The sequence below is a fragment of the Calidris pugnax genome, unplaced genomic scaffold (genome assembly GCF_001431845.1).
Source record: "Calidris pugnax isolate Ruff unplaced genomic scaffold, ASM143184v1 scaffold219, whole genome shotgun sequence".
Taxonomy (NCBI): domain Eukaryota; kingdom Metazoa; phylum Chordata; class Aves; order Charadriiformes; family Scolopacidae; genus Calidris; species Calidris pugnax.
Window position 1 is genome coordinate 12,444,977 of NW_015094507.1, and position 14,452 is coordinate 12,459,428.

The 14,452-nt window shown below is 38.5% G+C and overlaps 1 protein-coding gene across 1 annotated transcript in view; it reads left to right on the forward strand.

Annotated features, from left to right (window-relative positions):
• The window catches only part of SIM1 (single-minded family bHLH transcription factor 1), a 48,592-nt gene extending 34,714 nt beyond the window's left edge, over positions 1-13,878 (forward strand). Inside the window, exons 9-11 of the mRNA XM_014964499.1 lie at positions 1,515-1,680; positions 8,844-9,249; positions 12,448-13,878. Of these exons, the coding sequence (XP_014819985.1) occupies positions 1,515-1,680; positions 8,844-9,249; positions 12,448-13,178 (1,303 nt within the window). The 3' untranslated portion in view covers positions 13,179-13,878. The remainder of the gene's footprint in view (positions 1-1,514; positions 1,681-8,843; positions 9,250-12,447) is intronic.
• The last annotated feature ends 574 nt before the right edge of the window (positions 13,879-14,452 follow it).

Consider the following 14,452-nt stretch of genomic DNA (forward strand, 5'->3'; position numbering starts at 1 on the left):
GTCTGCATTGTCAAAAAAACTAAGCCTCTTCAACCAACAAGATTGTTATTTATCAGGTGCAAAAAAAATAGTGTAAAACTGTCATGAATTAATTTGTCTGTTCTTCAGGTTTATCTGCGGCATTCAAAGATTCATTCTATTTCATTTATTTCAGTGATTTATCAAGCTTATCCTTCTGCCCCTCATTTTTTTCTGAAAGCATTTCAGGGTACTAAGCTGTGACATGCTCAGATTGTGGTGCAATTCCTTTCTAAAAACTGTTAGACTGTCACAGCTTACATCAATATATGTGTGATCGTAAAGCAAGATATTGTTGCTAAAGCTGAGTGAACAATTTATTATTAATATAATTCATTAAGGATGATAGTTTGGATTTAGATGGAGTATAGGATAATGTGTGAATGAATATGTTGCCTCCTTGACTGCATAGAAGAAGAATTATTCTTCCCTTGCTCTTCTACTTCTCTGCTGATTAACACAAAGGAAGAGAAAAGCCATGAATCCTTCCTCTTTTCCTCCAGGTAGGTAGGTCAGGAAGAAACTCTTGCTTCATTCTCTTTTAATAAATCATTGTCAGAATAGGTTCCGTATGACTACATGAAAGCTGGAGAGCTCATTTCTTACTCCCCCGGGTATCAGCAGACATGCAGATGTGTGGAGAGGGGTGCAGACCAATGCATATGCCCTCGTTATGCTTAGTAAGACATTGTGAATAATGCCAGCTTTCCTTACTTTTATGTGTTTATTAGAAAGTTTGAAGAAACTAACACTGAACTTCACAAACTGCGGTTATATCTAGCTCCCCATAGAAAACCTCTAGTATTTTGTGAGTGGGGGACGGAGAATTTAAATCACAAGATTTGTATTTGTTTAGCTGCTTTCTCTGACTAGTAAACTCAGTACAAGAAACTGCAAACAAAGGAATAAACACAAGTCTCATAGAAGAAAAAAAATTCAAAAATTTACACCAATTGCCTGAAACTTGTAAACAACGAAAAATATAAGCTTAAAGATGAAGTGTTTTCCATAAAAAAAATACGATTTGTTCAATTTATTTAGTCATGTATGTAGGCTGTCATATGTACCCCCAAATATGCATGAACACACGCACATATACACATGTGGTAAGTCTGTAGTTGTACAGTTAAAAGAGTTTTGAGGAAAATGTATCCTATTTACTGCTTAGCTATGTGAACAATGCAGAACTGTAATATAAATTTCAGAAATTTTCATCCCATTGTTTTTTATTACCAAAGAAAGTAGATCAGGTTGATAACAGTTGGATGCAAAAAGCAATCATATTTGCAGTATAAAAATAGTGCTATTGTTTACTAAGCGTAAACAATAGTGTATAAGGTATATAAGTGTATAAGGGGGATATAGTGGCTCACCCTGGATGGTTTTATTCTTTTTCCTTAAAAATATCTTTTGTTTCCACCCCCCACTAAGAAGGAAGGACTGTTTCCCATTAAGATATGAAGTGAGTTTGTTTTTCACTTTTGCCTTTTATATAGGGATACTGAATATAAAGGACTACAGCTCTCCCTGGATCAGGTCACTGCTACCAAGCCGGCATTCTCATACGCAAATTCAACTCCGACCATAACGGATAATAGAAAGGGAAGCAAATCTCGCCTCTCAAGCACAAAGTCCAAATCAAGGACATCACCGTACCCACAGGTAGTTGTCTTCAAAAAACAAAATTAGATCTTTTTGAATATCTTGATTTTGTCTGCTATTTTACCCAAGTAATTAGAACGGGTCAAAGAACATGTTACTCAATGGGAATAAAGGACGACAGGTTATAAGATCTTGAGACAGGAATATGTTTCTTTAAACGGTTTCTAAAAAGCTGGAAACATTTATGTTTCAGCATGTATAATAAGTCATCATCAACAACAATAACAGCACAGGGCTCAGAGTTAATGAGGAGCGGACAGAAGGACAAGTAAAAATGTTGGTTTTGAAATACTTGGTTTGAGAGGATCGTGTATTTTGCCATTTGAGAAAGCTTGCTTTTTCTTACTTACTCCTTAATAATTCCAACATATCTAAAGAGCCACCAGATGTTTGACAGCAGTTCAGTACTGAAATCTTAGTCAGGAGGACTGAGTTTTGAGGAGGAAGAGCAACAAGCTAGCTTAACGAACTGGGAAAAGGAAGTTTTCTATGTGCAAGCTTTGAAAGGGAGAAGGCACTAGGAGGTGGCCATAGGTGTCAGTAGACTTTAATTTCCCAGATTTTATTTTCAGGCCTCATTTGTAAGGAACATGTCCCTGCTTGGAGAATGGACCAGATTTGATTTGGTCTCTGAACTGGAGCTTACCTAATACATCTCTGCAGACAATGCCACCACACTTGCATGTTTATGTTGTCAACCCTCTAGCTCAAATAAATTGGTTTGTTGGAATAATCTTTATATTTACTAAATAATGATGCAAATCTTACTGCCCATATGCCACCACACAGTAGGCATGAATGTATGCATTTATGATGTAACATTGAAGAGCTATGTATTTTTATAGAGTCCAGGTCAATATTTAACTGATAATGACCTTGATGACTACAGCTTCTCTGCAGGCACAATGTTTTCTAATCTGACCTCTAAGAGTGTACAACGTGAGCCCAGGTGTCTACATCACTTCCTTGTTTTCTTTCTTTGTCTCCACAAAAGTACCAAGGGTAAGAATTTCAGTTAAATTACACCTGCCTTTGACACAGGGGCTATTTAACTGTGCACCTAGATATGAATTCAAATTCTTAATTTTGCCAGAGGTTGTTATGGTTCCTGTTCTTTAATAATTTGTTCATACTCATTTCTGTGGGCTGTTAAAGAAGAGTCTTTCTCTTGAATGTGCTACACCAAAAAATTGTAATAAAACTGCTTTAAAGGATCGGGAAGGATACCCACAATTAATTCCAAATTAGATTTTTAAGGTGACAGTCTTTGATTTACTGAAATTACCCTTCATCTCCCCTTACACAGTCCTTTCAGAAGTCCTCATTTGCTAGCAGGACAATCCTAACTGAAGACCTGTTATCTTCCAAAATCAATCTGCTTTCTGAAAGTGTGACTTTCATTAGTACCTCCTTATTCTCTCTGCCACCAGAAAAATTCCTGAATTAGCAGTGCAGCGTTGGGATTGTTGGTTTATTAGGGGTTGTTGTCTTAAAGCTCAGGATGTTTAGTTTTCAGTTTTGTTTTGTATCCTCTTTACAAGCTGCCTGGTAGTAAAGTCACAGATTTTGTCATTCAAAAAGAAGCAGCCTCACTGATTGCCAATGTCTTGAAAAATGGTCATACTGTTGATTGTAGCACATCACCACAAGCGTCGCTGGCAGCTTGGCTTTGCAGCTCGCTCATCCTTCTCCACCACTGAATAAACTGTTGAAAGACTAAGAAAAACTGTTGTGAAGAGCATGCAGCAGGTGGTATGGCCTGTGTCCCTCAGTCTCCAGCCCACGTAATTTGCCAGTCAGTTGTGGAGAATTAGAGTGTGACTCAGAAGCCATGGTGAAAAGTGAAGCCATGGGTTTTGACTTACAGAGGACCCTGGGTTTTGGTGGAGGAAAGAAGCAGGAAGTTCATTAGTAAAGCAATGGCAGTGGGCAAAGTATTTCTTAAAGTTAAGGGCACCTAGGAGATTTTAAATATATATATTTTGTTTCTTTTCTCTCTCTTTTTTTTTTTTTTATTTTAATTTTCCCTTTACCATTTACTTTGCTTCATATGCTTTATTGGCTGACAATGGACAATCCTCTCCCTTGCCAGCTGTGTGCCCCTGGCACAGCTACATGAAATGTGAAGTGAATGAAAACCAAGTTAATAAAATTCAGCTGAATGTTTACCACCAAGGCAAAAGGTGGATGTTTTGGTCACCTAAGACAGTGTTAATGTTTTTTTTTTACCTCAAATCTTATGCAGAAGCAGACATAGTGTAATACAGTGTTTGTAGACTCTTTAAGCAAGGCCTGAGTTCATTAAATTGGAGGCACTGGTCAGCATCTGATTAACCCTGTCTTACATTAGTGCAGTGGGCTACTGGGTTCTGTAAAACCAGCCCCAGGCAGGAGAAGAGAGGAGAGCAACACAAAATTCATGACATAGCTGTAAGATTTGCATGGACACTTTGAACAGTGGCCTTCTGTCCTACCAGAGAGGTGGAGAGCTGAAAGAGGAGATGAAAAAACAGGAGAGATGAAGACTTGCAGAAAAAGGATGTTGTGAGTTGGTTAAAAGATGCCTGTATAGCATTCCCCCATAATAATAATCATTGTGATGGTCTCCCAAAATCTAGTCCTGGACCTCATTTATTTTGTGTTCCCAAAAGCTAGCCCTGGACCTCATTTATTCTGTACACAGGAAATAACAACAAGATTGGAAAAACATTTAAATTGTGATCATCTGAACAACTGCTTTGGAGTTTAATTTTCCATTAATGATGATTGTTTAAAGAAAATATTTAAAATTGTCTGTTGCCTGCCCCTAATAGAAATGTTTTATGGTCAGACCTGGATAAACGTTTATTGCTTCATAACTTGTTTTACTTCTTGGGTAAAGATTATATGTATATAAAATGAATGCATGCATACAAGTAAGGATGTACCCAAGAGCTGTTGGATGGAGGCTTTGGTGTGTGCTACAGCATGCATGAATTTTTGGAAGTAAGAACCTTCTCTAGTAGGTGTATATTAATACACCTGATTTGGGAGGTAAATTGATTTTATAGCTCCTTTAAGCGGATAATCTGGATTAATTCTGCAATCCACCTCTATTTGGGTATATCACCAAATGGGGTAAAGATAATAGAACCAGGCTGAATTCTAGTCAGAGGGGGTTTTTTTTGTTTTGTTTCTTTTTTCATTTCTTCCTGTAGCCTAAAGCTTTGGCAACTTCCAGTGTATTCAAAAGCAAAGCAAACCCCTCTTTTTATAGTAAACATAACTCCTGATCTGCTGAAGAGTCACCAGCAGTGGGGGTTATTTTAATGGACATGCTGTATTACTTTAATCTAAGCCTTTCACCATCTGTTCTGCCTATAACAGTGAATGCAAAAAGAACATATTTTACATTTCAGGATTACATTAGTAAAAAGTAAGATAAAAGTGATTTAAAAGCATGCATATGTTCTTAGTACAATGCAGCCTGCATCTGTGATGTTTTTTCTCATGGTTAAGACACAAATCAAGAGGAAAGCTGCTAATGCTGATGTAGTGAAAGTTTTTCACAGAAAAAGAGGACTCTGAGAGGGTTTCACTATATATTTAATGTTTATAATGATAAAAACCTGAGTAGGCTGCCAGAAAATTAGATATCTATAACATCTATTGTTTGAACATCTGGCATGGTATGTGGAGCAGGCTGACGTTGCTGTGTATGACAGGATGAGTGCTCAGGCCAGTGAGACACCTGTAGGAATGGAAGGTCAGGCAAAAGAAAATCACCCGAGAAATATTAAATTGTCTGCTGGCCTAATACACTCCCCTGGGCTCTCATAAAGTAAGTTTTTCTTAGGCATGGAATTTATATTTTCCTATTTCCTTGCCACTTCAGCCCTCCTGAAGTTTTTCTTGGAGTGAAAATAGCATCAGTGATGGCCTACAGAAAGGGACTTCTTATGTCAGCGCTAATGCCATTGGTGTGCTGTCACTGTGATGGTACACTGGATTAGCAGTCTGGAAGACATCTCTAGTATCTGGAGGTAGCAATTCAGTTTCCAGGAACCAGATGGGAGACCATTAAATTTATATATTGTTGTTGTTTATGCCAGAAGACAATTCAGAAATCACCTGAAGGGATTTCAGATGTTGCTTGTCTGAAATTCTTTATCATATTTAACTTGTGTCTGCTGGTTAAACTTTGTCAAAAAACCAAAAATAATAAATTCTGCCTGATAGAAGTCAGAAGGCAAAACTTAGCAGAAAGGAAAGCATTTCTGGCGAGGCAGGACTAGGATTGAAAAAAAAAATAATTTTCCACTAATTTTAATTGGCCATAATTTTCATTAAATCTGATTCAGTTTGCTGTGGTCTTTCATCACTTGACATATGGGAGCCTAATTCTGACTTGAGAGATAGTGTTTCCACTCGCATTTCAGTAAAGCAGCGTCTTTGATCATCCTTTCATTTCTCCCCCCGTCAACATGTCACACATGCCCGTATTTGGAGTGTCCACCTGTCAACATCAGATTCCCAGAAGAGGCAGTAATAGGGCTGCAGTGGTAGAGCCAGCCTGATGATGCCAAATTGAGATGTGATTAGCTTTAAGGGGTATTAGACATATTTTTGGCCTATGTCTGCTTATGTTGTACCTTAAGAATAAGCAGTCATATCAAACATTGGTACACAATGTGGGCCACAAACAATTCACTGTGTTAATTTAATTCTGTACGTGGCCTGGCAGCTGCTACAGGTCAGATCTCAGATAATCATCATTTACATCAAGTACAAAGAATATGCATGAAGTATTGTTGGTCTTGACTACATGGCTACATGACATTACATGGTGGATTTTTAATATACTGAACACATACCCTATGAAATGTTTTCCCTTTCTTTAAGAAAAGTGCACAAAGGCCTGTGCAATTGAATCCTTTGTGGTTGGGTTCAAGAAAAAAACAATTAAAAATTGAGCAAGTTTTCAGTTAACTGGAGAAATTCCCTTCATGCTATGTTGGACCCTTTGATGTCCTTAGAAACAGAGACCTAATAGATGAATATCTATTAGAGCTAAATAAAATTAAGAATTTTTAGTTTGAAAGAATCTCTAGCATTTATTATTGTCATAAATTGTCCTCCAAATGAAATCTTGTTATAATATTATTATAAAATAATTTTCCTTTTCCTCCTCATGAAAGAAATACATAGCATGAGTTTTATTTTTAATAAGAAAAGAAATGAACTTTTAACTTTTTATAATTATATTTATTCTTATAGTATCTTATATTTCAGCTTAACTTCTTAAATTAAAAAAATCTAGGTTATGAAAGTCAAACCCAAATAGAGTGCTAAAAATAATTCTAAAATTAAGAATAGGTACAAAAGTAGTTTTCCTTTTGTGAATTTCCATTTTAGCCAAAATTTAATAGTTAAAATCTTGTTAATAATTTCTGATTTTTTTCATTGGAAACTTAATTTTATCTGTATATTTTTGTCAAAATATTTACAGTAATTCAGTGGATATTTATGAAGATATCTTTGTGACTAAGCAGCTTGAAGACATTAGATCTGAAAGGATAATAGGAGAGTCAGATGTTCTAGTTGGTCACGTAACACCGTGATGGCTGAATAAAGTTCCTAGTTAATGTATGCCAAATTACTGGCATTTAAAAGAACACTTTTGTGACTCTGTAACTATCTTACCTCCATGCAAAATCAGATTTATCCTTTCATCTCTATTCTCTTGCAACAAAAATGGTGTTATTAACTTGCTGACCCTCTCTATGTCTACTGGTAGACTTTTTGCTTGTGGGTATTCTTCTGACAACTAGTAACAAAATATAATTGAGCTCCTCAAAGCCATGACCCTTTCTTTCTTTCCTTTAAATAACCTATCGTGTTAACAAACAGTATTCACAAATATAAACTGGAATACTGAAGAAACACCCAATTAAATGCCAAAACTGAAGTAGTTCCACTACTGATGTTGCACAGATGGTTTAAGTTTCTGTAAGTCAAACATCTGGTCAGTACTTTCGATTGGTAAGTGCATAAAACCTTGATCCTGGCTGATAATGAGGAGTTTCATAGCAACTCAATCTAATGAAAAGGAAGGTAAGCTTATGTTTTCAGGAGAGACGCCTAATGCCTATTAAAAGAAAAGGCAGAGCGGGCATCTGGAAGGTGAGTGATGGAATGGGAGAATTTCAAGTTTTCATGTTGTAATACATTGATTTGTGACATGAGTGTGCAGTACTGAAGAGGTGAGCATGTACAGCTTTGGTCTCATCCCAGTCCGTAATCACGGGTGAAATTGATTTAAAGATGTTCCATGAAGTTTGACAGTTCCAATAAATAAAAAGATTTAAAAATGAGATAGCTAAGTCCTAGGAGTTTTAATAAGCATTCTTTTTTTCTTTTTCTTTTTTTTTTCTTCCAAAAAGTATCTAAAATTTTGAAACAGTCATTAAGAATACCTAGAAATCTGTGACATTTAACTTAACCCTTACTTCTCTTTAAACAAATGCCATTACTCTGTACTGGTTTTTGTAGGCCCAGAATCTACAGGCGGCTTTCTTTTCCCTACTAATAGGAGAAAAGAAGTTCCAAGATACCACTCTGTGTAAGGAAAAAAAAATCCAACAGCAAACAAAATATGAGGAAAAGAGAGGCAACCCTTAGAAAAAGAACTTTAACAAGTCAAAATACATTCAGCTGCTCCTTTAACAACTTGAAATACATTTAGTTCCAATTTGACGTGCAAGAATGCTCCAGGAGCAGTGTTATTTCAGTCATTTCTGAAAGCATTTTGCCAAGGAGCATTGGAGCACCATTGCTGAGCATAAGCACTAGGTTTCAGGGCAATAAGAAAAACCTGGACATATTAAAAAAATATTGAATCGCAACGTTGAAGTTGCTCAGCCTAATATTACACATCATAAAGGAGATGGCTGTTAAGGGTCTACATGGGATATTTTAGACTTTCATGAGGTCTGTCCTGTCATCTGTGAGCTCATTACAGAGTGTTGTACAGGGAAGGACCAGGAGTGCAATCAGAAGGTGCAGACGTGTGGGCTCACTCTAAAAAACCACCATATTGCACATACACTCTGGCTTTTCAGCACAGTTACTCGCAGATTTCACCCAGACATAGTAATTTTCCCACTTTTTCTCCTGTTCTGCAGTATTCTGGATTTCACACCGAGAGATCTGAGTCTGACCACGAGAGCCAGTGGGGTGGGAGCCCCCTGACTGATACGGCTTCTCCCCAGCTCCTGGAGCCCGTGGACAGACCGAGCTCCCAGCACCATGACGTCTCCTGTGCCTACAGGCAGTACTCGGACCGCAGTGCTCTCTGCTATGGTTTTACACTGGATCACTCCAGGCTGACCGATGACAGACATTTCCATACCCAAGCCTGTGAAGGAGGCAGATGTGAAGCCGGCCGGTATTTCCTTGGCACGCCGCAGCCGGGAAGGGAGAGCTGGTGGGGTTCTCGTTCAGCATTGCCCCTGACTAAGTCGTCCCCCGAGAGCAGAGAAGCGTATGAAAACAGTATGCCCCACATAACTTCAGTGCACAGGATTCACGGTAAGAGACAACAAGGATTTGCAGAAGTGGCACCATCTCAGATAAAGCAACTTGACATAAACCCTCAGCTGTTTATGTGAGAGACAAAAAATGAGAGAGACTCTTGATGCGTGTCCTCATCTCAGAGATCACATCTACAGAGATGAGGAATACTTACAGTTCAATTTGAGTTTGACAGTCTGGCTTATATGCAGAAAAATATAATTTGTCGTATATTTTTTAGTCTGTGAAATTAAGGTGGGAATATCTGACAGGTGAGATCTTAAGGAGGATCTTAAAACTATGAACAAATTTATACACTTGATAGAAATACATTATTTATTTCGTTTAATATCCAAATACTTTGGATGGACTATATTTAGCACAAAATTAGTTAAAAGTAAACCCAAGCTAGGTATTAAGAGGCCTTTAAAGTCTTTGGAGAAATTGTTCTCCAAATGACTCCTTTTCTCTGCACTGGTTATTACTAGATTCTTTAAGTTTTGCTGTTTATTTTTATTTAAAATTGGCAATTCAAATGAACATTTGCTTTTGGTTTCAGACATTTATCCCTAGCTGTAATTTTTAGTCAATTTGAGCCTCTCCATCCTTTCAGCATGAAGCCTGAAGCCTTGCTCGGTGTCTGGCAGGTTGCAATCTCAGTGAATTAGCACATCTTCAGGGGCTGAAGCTGATAAAAAATTCCCAGTGAAAGGCTGATCTTGAACTTAGAAAGATCCAAAGGTCCTTGAGTTTAAAGGCTAGGCTGAGAGTTGAAAGACTAGAACTGACCCAAAAATCAGAATTTGAGCTTGTAAGGATAGATGTAGCATAAAAAAAAAATGCTTCTCTACTAAAATACTCTGCCAAAACATAGATTGTATCTGAAGAACTCATAAAAGCTAATTACATTAGTATGATTCCATTGACTTGCAGAATGTGTCTTTGGAAACAAAATAAACCCAAACCTGTATTATTTTGCTCCAATCTGAGGAAAATTATGCTGAGAATAGAAGAATGATCAAATATAAATTTCTGGGAAATACAGACAGAGGAAAAATGAGGAAGGAAAAGGATGCCTAAATTTTGCTGATGAGTACTGTTCTCCACTTTTCCTGTGAGAATTCCTTCCTTGTGTCTGTTCTGTACTTCTTCCATACTTGTGTTTCTCTAGCTTTTTCTTCTTCAAAAAAAAAAAAAATTGAGCAGAATATGATAATTTTGCTGGCAAGTTTTATGCATGATAATTTTTACTGAGCATAGAAAGATAGTAATGTAAAATATCATACAGAGGTACAAATGCAAAAGTGTTAAATATTTATTCCATACTTTTATCAAGGATAATCAATGCAAACGGATAATACAGTTTGATTTTAGTTTGTTCCTTGGTTTTGCTGCAATTCCAGGTGCTGAAATTATTTTATTTATTGTATCAAGTCTTACATGTTTCAGTCTGCGTGTAGCTTTGGGAGTAAAACCTGACATGCTGGTCTCAGTTGAGGAGAGGAACGCCTTAGCTTGCAAATGTGCGATTTTCATTTAGATTTAGGCAGTTTCAAATGTTGGCCTTTCACAATTGAAACTCTTTTTGACAATGTTGTGTGACTGTTGCTGTCGGAGCAGTTTCTTTGGGCAGAAAACATTTTCTTCCTTTTCTGATCTTTTCTTGCATTTTCTGGTAGTTTTGGCTCGGAGTCACCTTACAATAATGACAATTAGCTGAGCAGTATGGCAGGCCCTGGATATTGTGTATGAGCCCATGTGTTTCTGGTCACCCTCAGGAAGTCTGGGGCACTGTTGGTATGGTCTGTGCAGTGAGACAACCTCAGCAAGTGTTTTAGAGCTGTGGCTGACCAGGTCCCCATTGTGTCATGGTGTGCCTGACACAGCGCGTGCTCTGATGGCTGGAGCTTCCTTCTGCCTCCAGGCCCTGGCATTCTAGGCCTAGACCTTAAAAGGATGTGAAGGATAAAATCATGCTGGTGAGGTACTTCCACCTAGGGCAGGATCTCTGATTTTGTCATGAACTCTGCAACACAGCAGTAGTGATCTGCCACCCGAGCAGGTCTGTACACCATGACCCAATAAAAAGCAGGGAGAACCACTCATGTTAGTCTGAAAATGGGTTTTCCTTTGGGGAATCTTGTCAACCGAGCCAATGGGCCTCACCCCTAAAGAAGACTTTGTATGTGCTGAGGCAAAAGTATCATTAAGTAATTTGTGCAAGTCCAACACATGCCCTCCTGCAGGCACATATCTCAGCAAATCCTTTATTAAGCCCTGTATTATTGTGTGGCCTTAGTTGGCTTTTCAGGTGTGGACATCACTCATTTTCTTCCTAATGAAGATTGACTGAAGATAGGCCTTCCTAATGAAGGCCTGATACTGTCCTTTTAGTTACATGCAAGCTGAACACCTTCTCTGGCGTATCTATAGGCCTTATTTTTCAAAGAGAGGCCAGAATAGATATATTTTCCTATTCTAAAAGTTTTACACACCAAATATTTGTGTGTTGGGATTTGATATCACATTTTCCCAATAACTCTGTCTGAGAACCATGGGTTCTTATGCTTCTAAAGAAGAATAACTGCTTCATTCTTTCCCTTTATTTTTGTGTAACCTGCGTAATGTCACCACGGGGCCACAAATTATTCCACAATGATTTCTTTCTCTGTGTTTCAGCTCCTGGAAAGGGCTAAGAAGACATGCTGGAGTCATGTACATTTGTAATTACTTGAGATTTTTGTTTTAATCATGGTCCCAATTCACTCAAATTTTTGATGCGAAGAGGTAGTGAGGGGTCAGGGGCCTGAACAGTGGTGTTGTGGGCACTTTGACATGCCCTAGGGTAAGCTGCTGGCCTCTAGCTGCTCCAGAAGACACAGAGTTCCTGTAGAGTTGGTCCCCTATCTGCTGGGGCTATGCAGATGCTTGGTTACCCTAGACCATCTCAGATGGCACTGGGTATCTGTGTTGAGGTACTTAGGTCTCTTCTTTGTATATTTTCAGCTGCATTACTTGTTCTGTGTGCAGACACTGGAAACTAGAGGTTGTCACTGAAAAGGAAGGAGTCTACCATGGTCATTTTTGGTGACTTTGCTATGAGTCACTGGCCTCTGTCCTGGTTTTCTGTCTGTAAAATAAGGTTCAGAGTACTTGTTTTTCAAGATCGCTTGCCTCCTTTAACCTCAATGCTTGTCCCCTTTCTCTCTTTCCTAGGGAGAGGACACTGGGATGAGGACAGTGTTGTTAGCTCACCTGATCCTGGCTCTGCCAGTGAATCAGGGGACCGATACCGTCCTGAGCAATATCAGAGCAGTCCACATGAGCCCAGCAAAATTGAAACTCTAATAAGAGCCACCCAGCAAATGATTAAAGAGGAAGAAAACAGGCTACAGTTGCGGAAAACGACTCCTGATCCACTGGTCTCCATTAACGGCACAGGGAAGAAGCATGCTATCTGTTTTGCAAACTACCCTCAGCAGCAGTTGGCAGGGGATGTCTGCCGCGTCCCAACGGTTGCCAACACTCCTCCCTGTGAACACATCCAGCAACGAGATGGAAAGATTATGAGCCCACATGAAAATGACTATGACAACAGCCCCACAACACTGTCTAGGATAAGCAGCCCCAACTCTGACCGAATATCAAAATCTAGCTTGGTGCTAGCTAAAGACTACCTGCATTCAGACATGTCCCCTCATCAAACCCCAGGGGACCACCCAGCTGCCTCTCCAAATTATTACAGCTCCCACAGGCAGTACTTTGATAAGCATGCTTACACATTAACTGGATATGCCCTGGAGCATCTATATGACACTGAAACCATTAGAAACTATTCACTAGGCTGTAATGGATCTCACTTTGATGTGACTTCTCACCTAAGGATGCAGCAAGATCCGGCACAAGGACACAAGGGGACATCTGTTATAATAACCAATGGAAGCTGACACTTTTTTTCTAAAAACTTTTGTGCTTTAAAAAATAACCTTTGAGATCTAATTGGAAGATATTATATGTTTTCATGCCCTTGTCGTTACCAGCATTTGATGTACCACAGTGCACTAGAAAGATTAACCTAAGGTTTGGGGGGATAAGTTAGTTAACACACATTACTTCTAAAAAATAGAAATGCACTGGCATGCAGGGTTAGAGTGAATGGAGCTAAACTCAAAGTTGGTGCCATGCAAGGTGAGAAGGATAGAAGAGATCTGGGCAGGGAGAGCTTGGGACAGGCTAGCAGAACAATTTATGCACGTTGTGTAGAGGTGGTTGTTTGGAAACGCTGCCGAGAGGAGACCTTCTGAACTGCATGTGCCCCACAGGTCCCAGCCAACAAAACTGCTATGCACTCTTTTTATGCAGAAAGTTGGAATGTGTTCCTTCAAAATACACATCAAAATGTGTACTTCTGGTGATCTGTTTATTCCCTCATGGCTGAGTGTATTATGCTGCTCCGTGGTATAAAGCATCCATGGCTAACCAATACAAAATCAAAAAGGGGAGAAAGATGAGAGAACTCCTCAGAATCGTTATTTCCTTGTGTATTCACATGCATAGCTATTTACATACGCTTGATTTGAAAGGGGTCAAATGAGCAGTATCCTTATGATTAGTATGATCAAATATTTACTTCTACTGTATTTAAAAGCAGGAGGGGCTTTCTCAGTGTAGTTTTGAGAAATACGTAGGGCTTGGTTGTCTTGATGTAGAGATGGGAGATTGTCCTCCTATTTTGGAAAGGTCTCACAAGGTGGCTAGTGGAGTGAAACGGAAGAAAATTGTCGGGAGAAACAGGGATAATAGGCCGGAATGAGGAGTGGTCCGAGATAAATGCATTTAGCCCTATGGCTATGTATGCCATTTAGTATTAATAATAAAGTAAGGAAAAGTGGTTGTAAGTGGCCAAATAATTAAGAATTAATTTGAAACACAGAAGAAACTCAATAGAATCATAGAATTTTTTGCTGTAAAATACAAAGGCAATTGCATAAGTGTAAAAATATGAGAGGTGAGAATAAACAAAAACTGTATGGTGGTTTGTCCTATTTCCGATAAGATTTCGGAGTAAATTAAGAAAGTATAGAAAATTCTAACTACTCTGTCTGACATACAGTAAAATAATAGGTATGACTTTGAAAAAGGGATATGCATTCTTTTCTTGCTTGCAGTGGAAAATTTAATGAATATCAGAACATATTAGGGATATCAAAATCAGTCATAT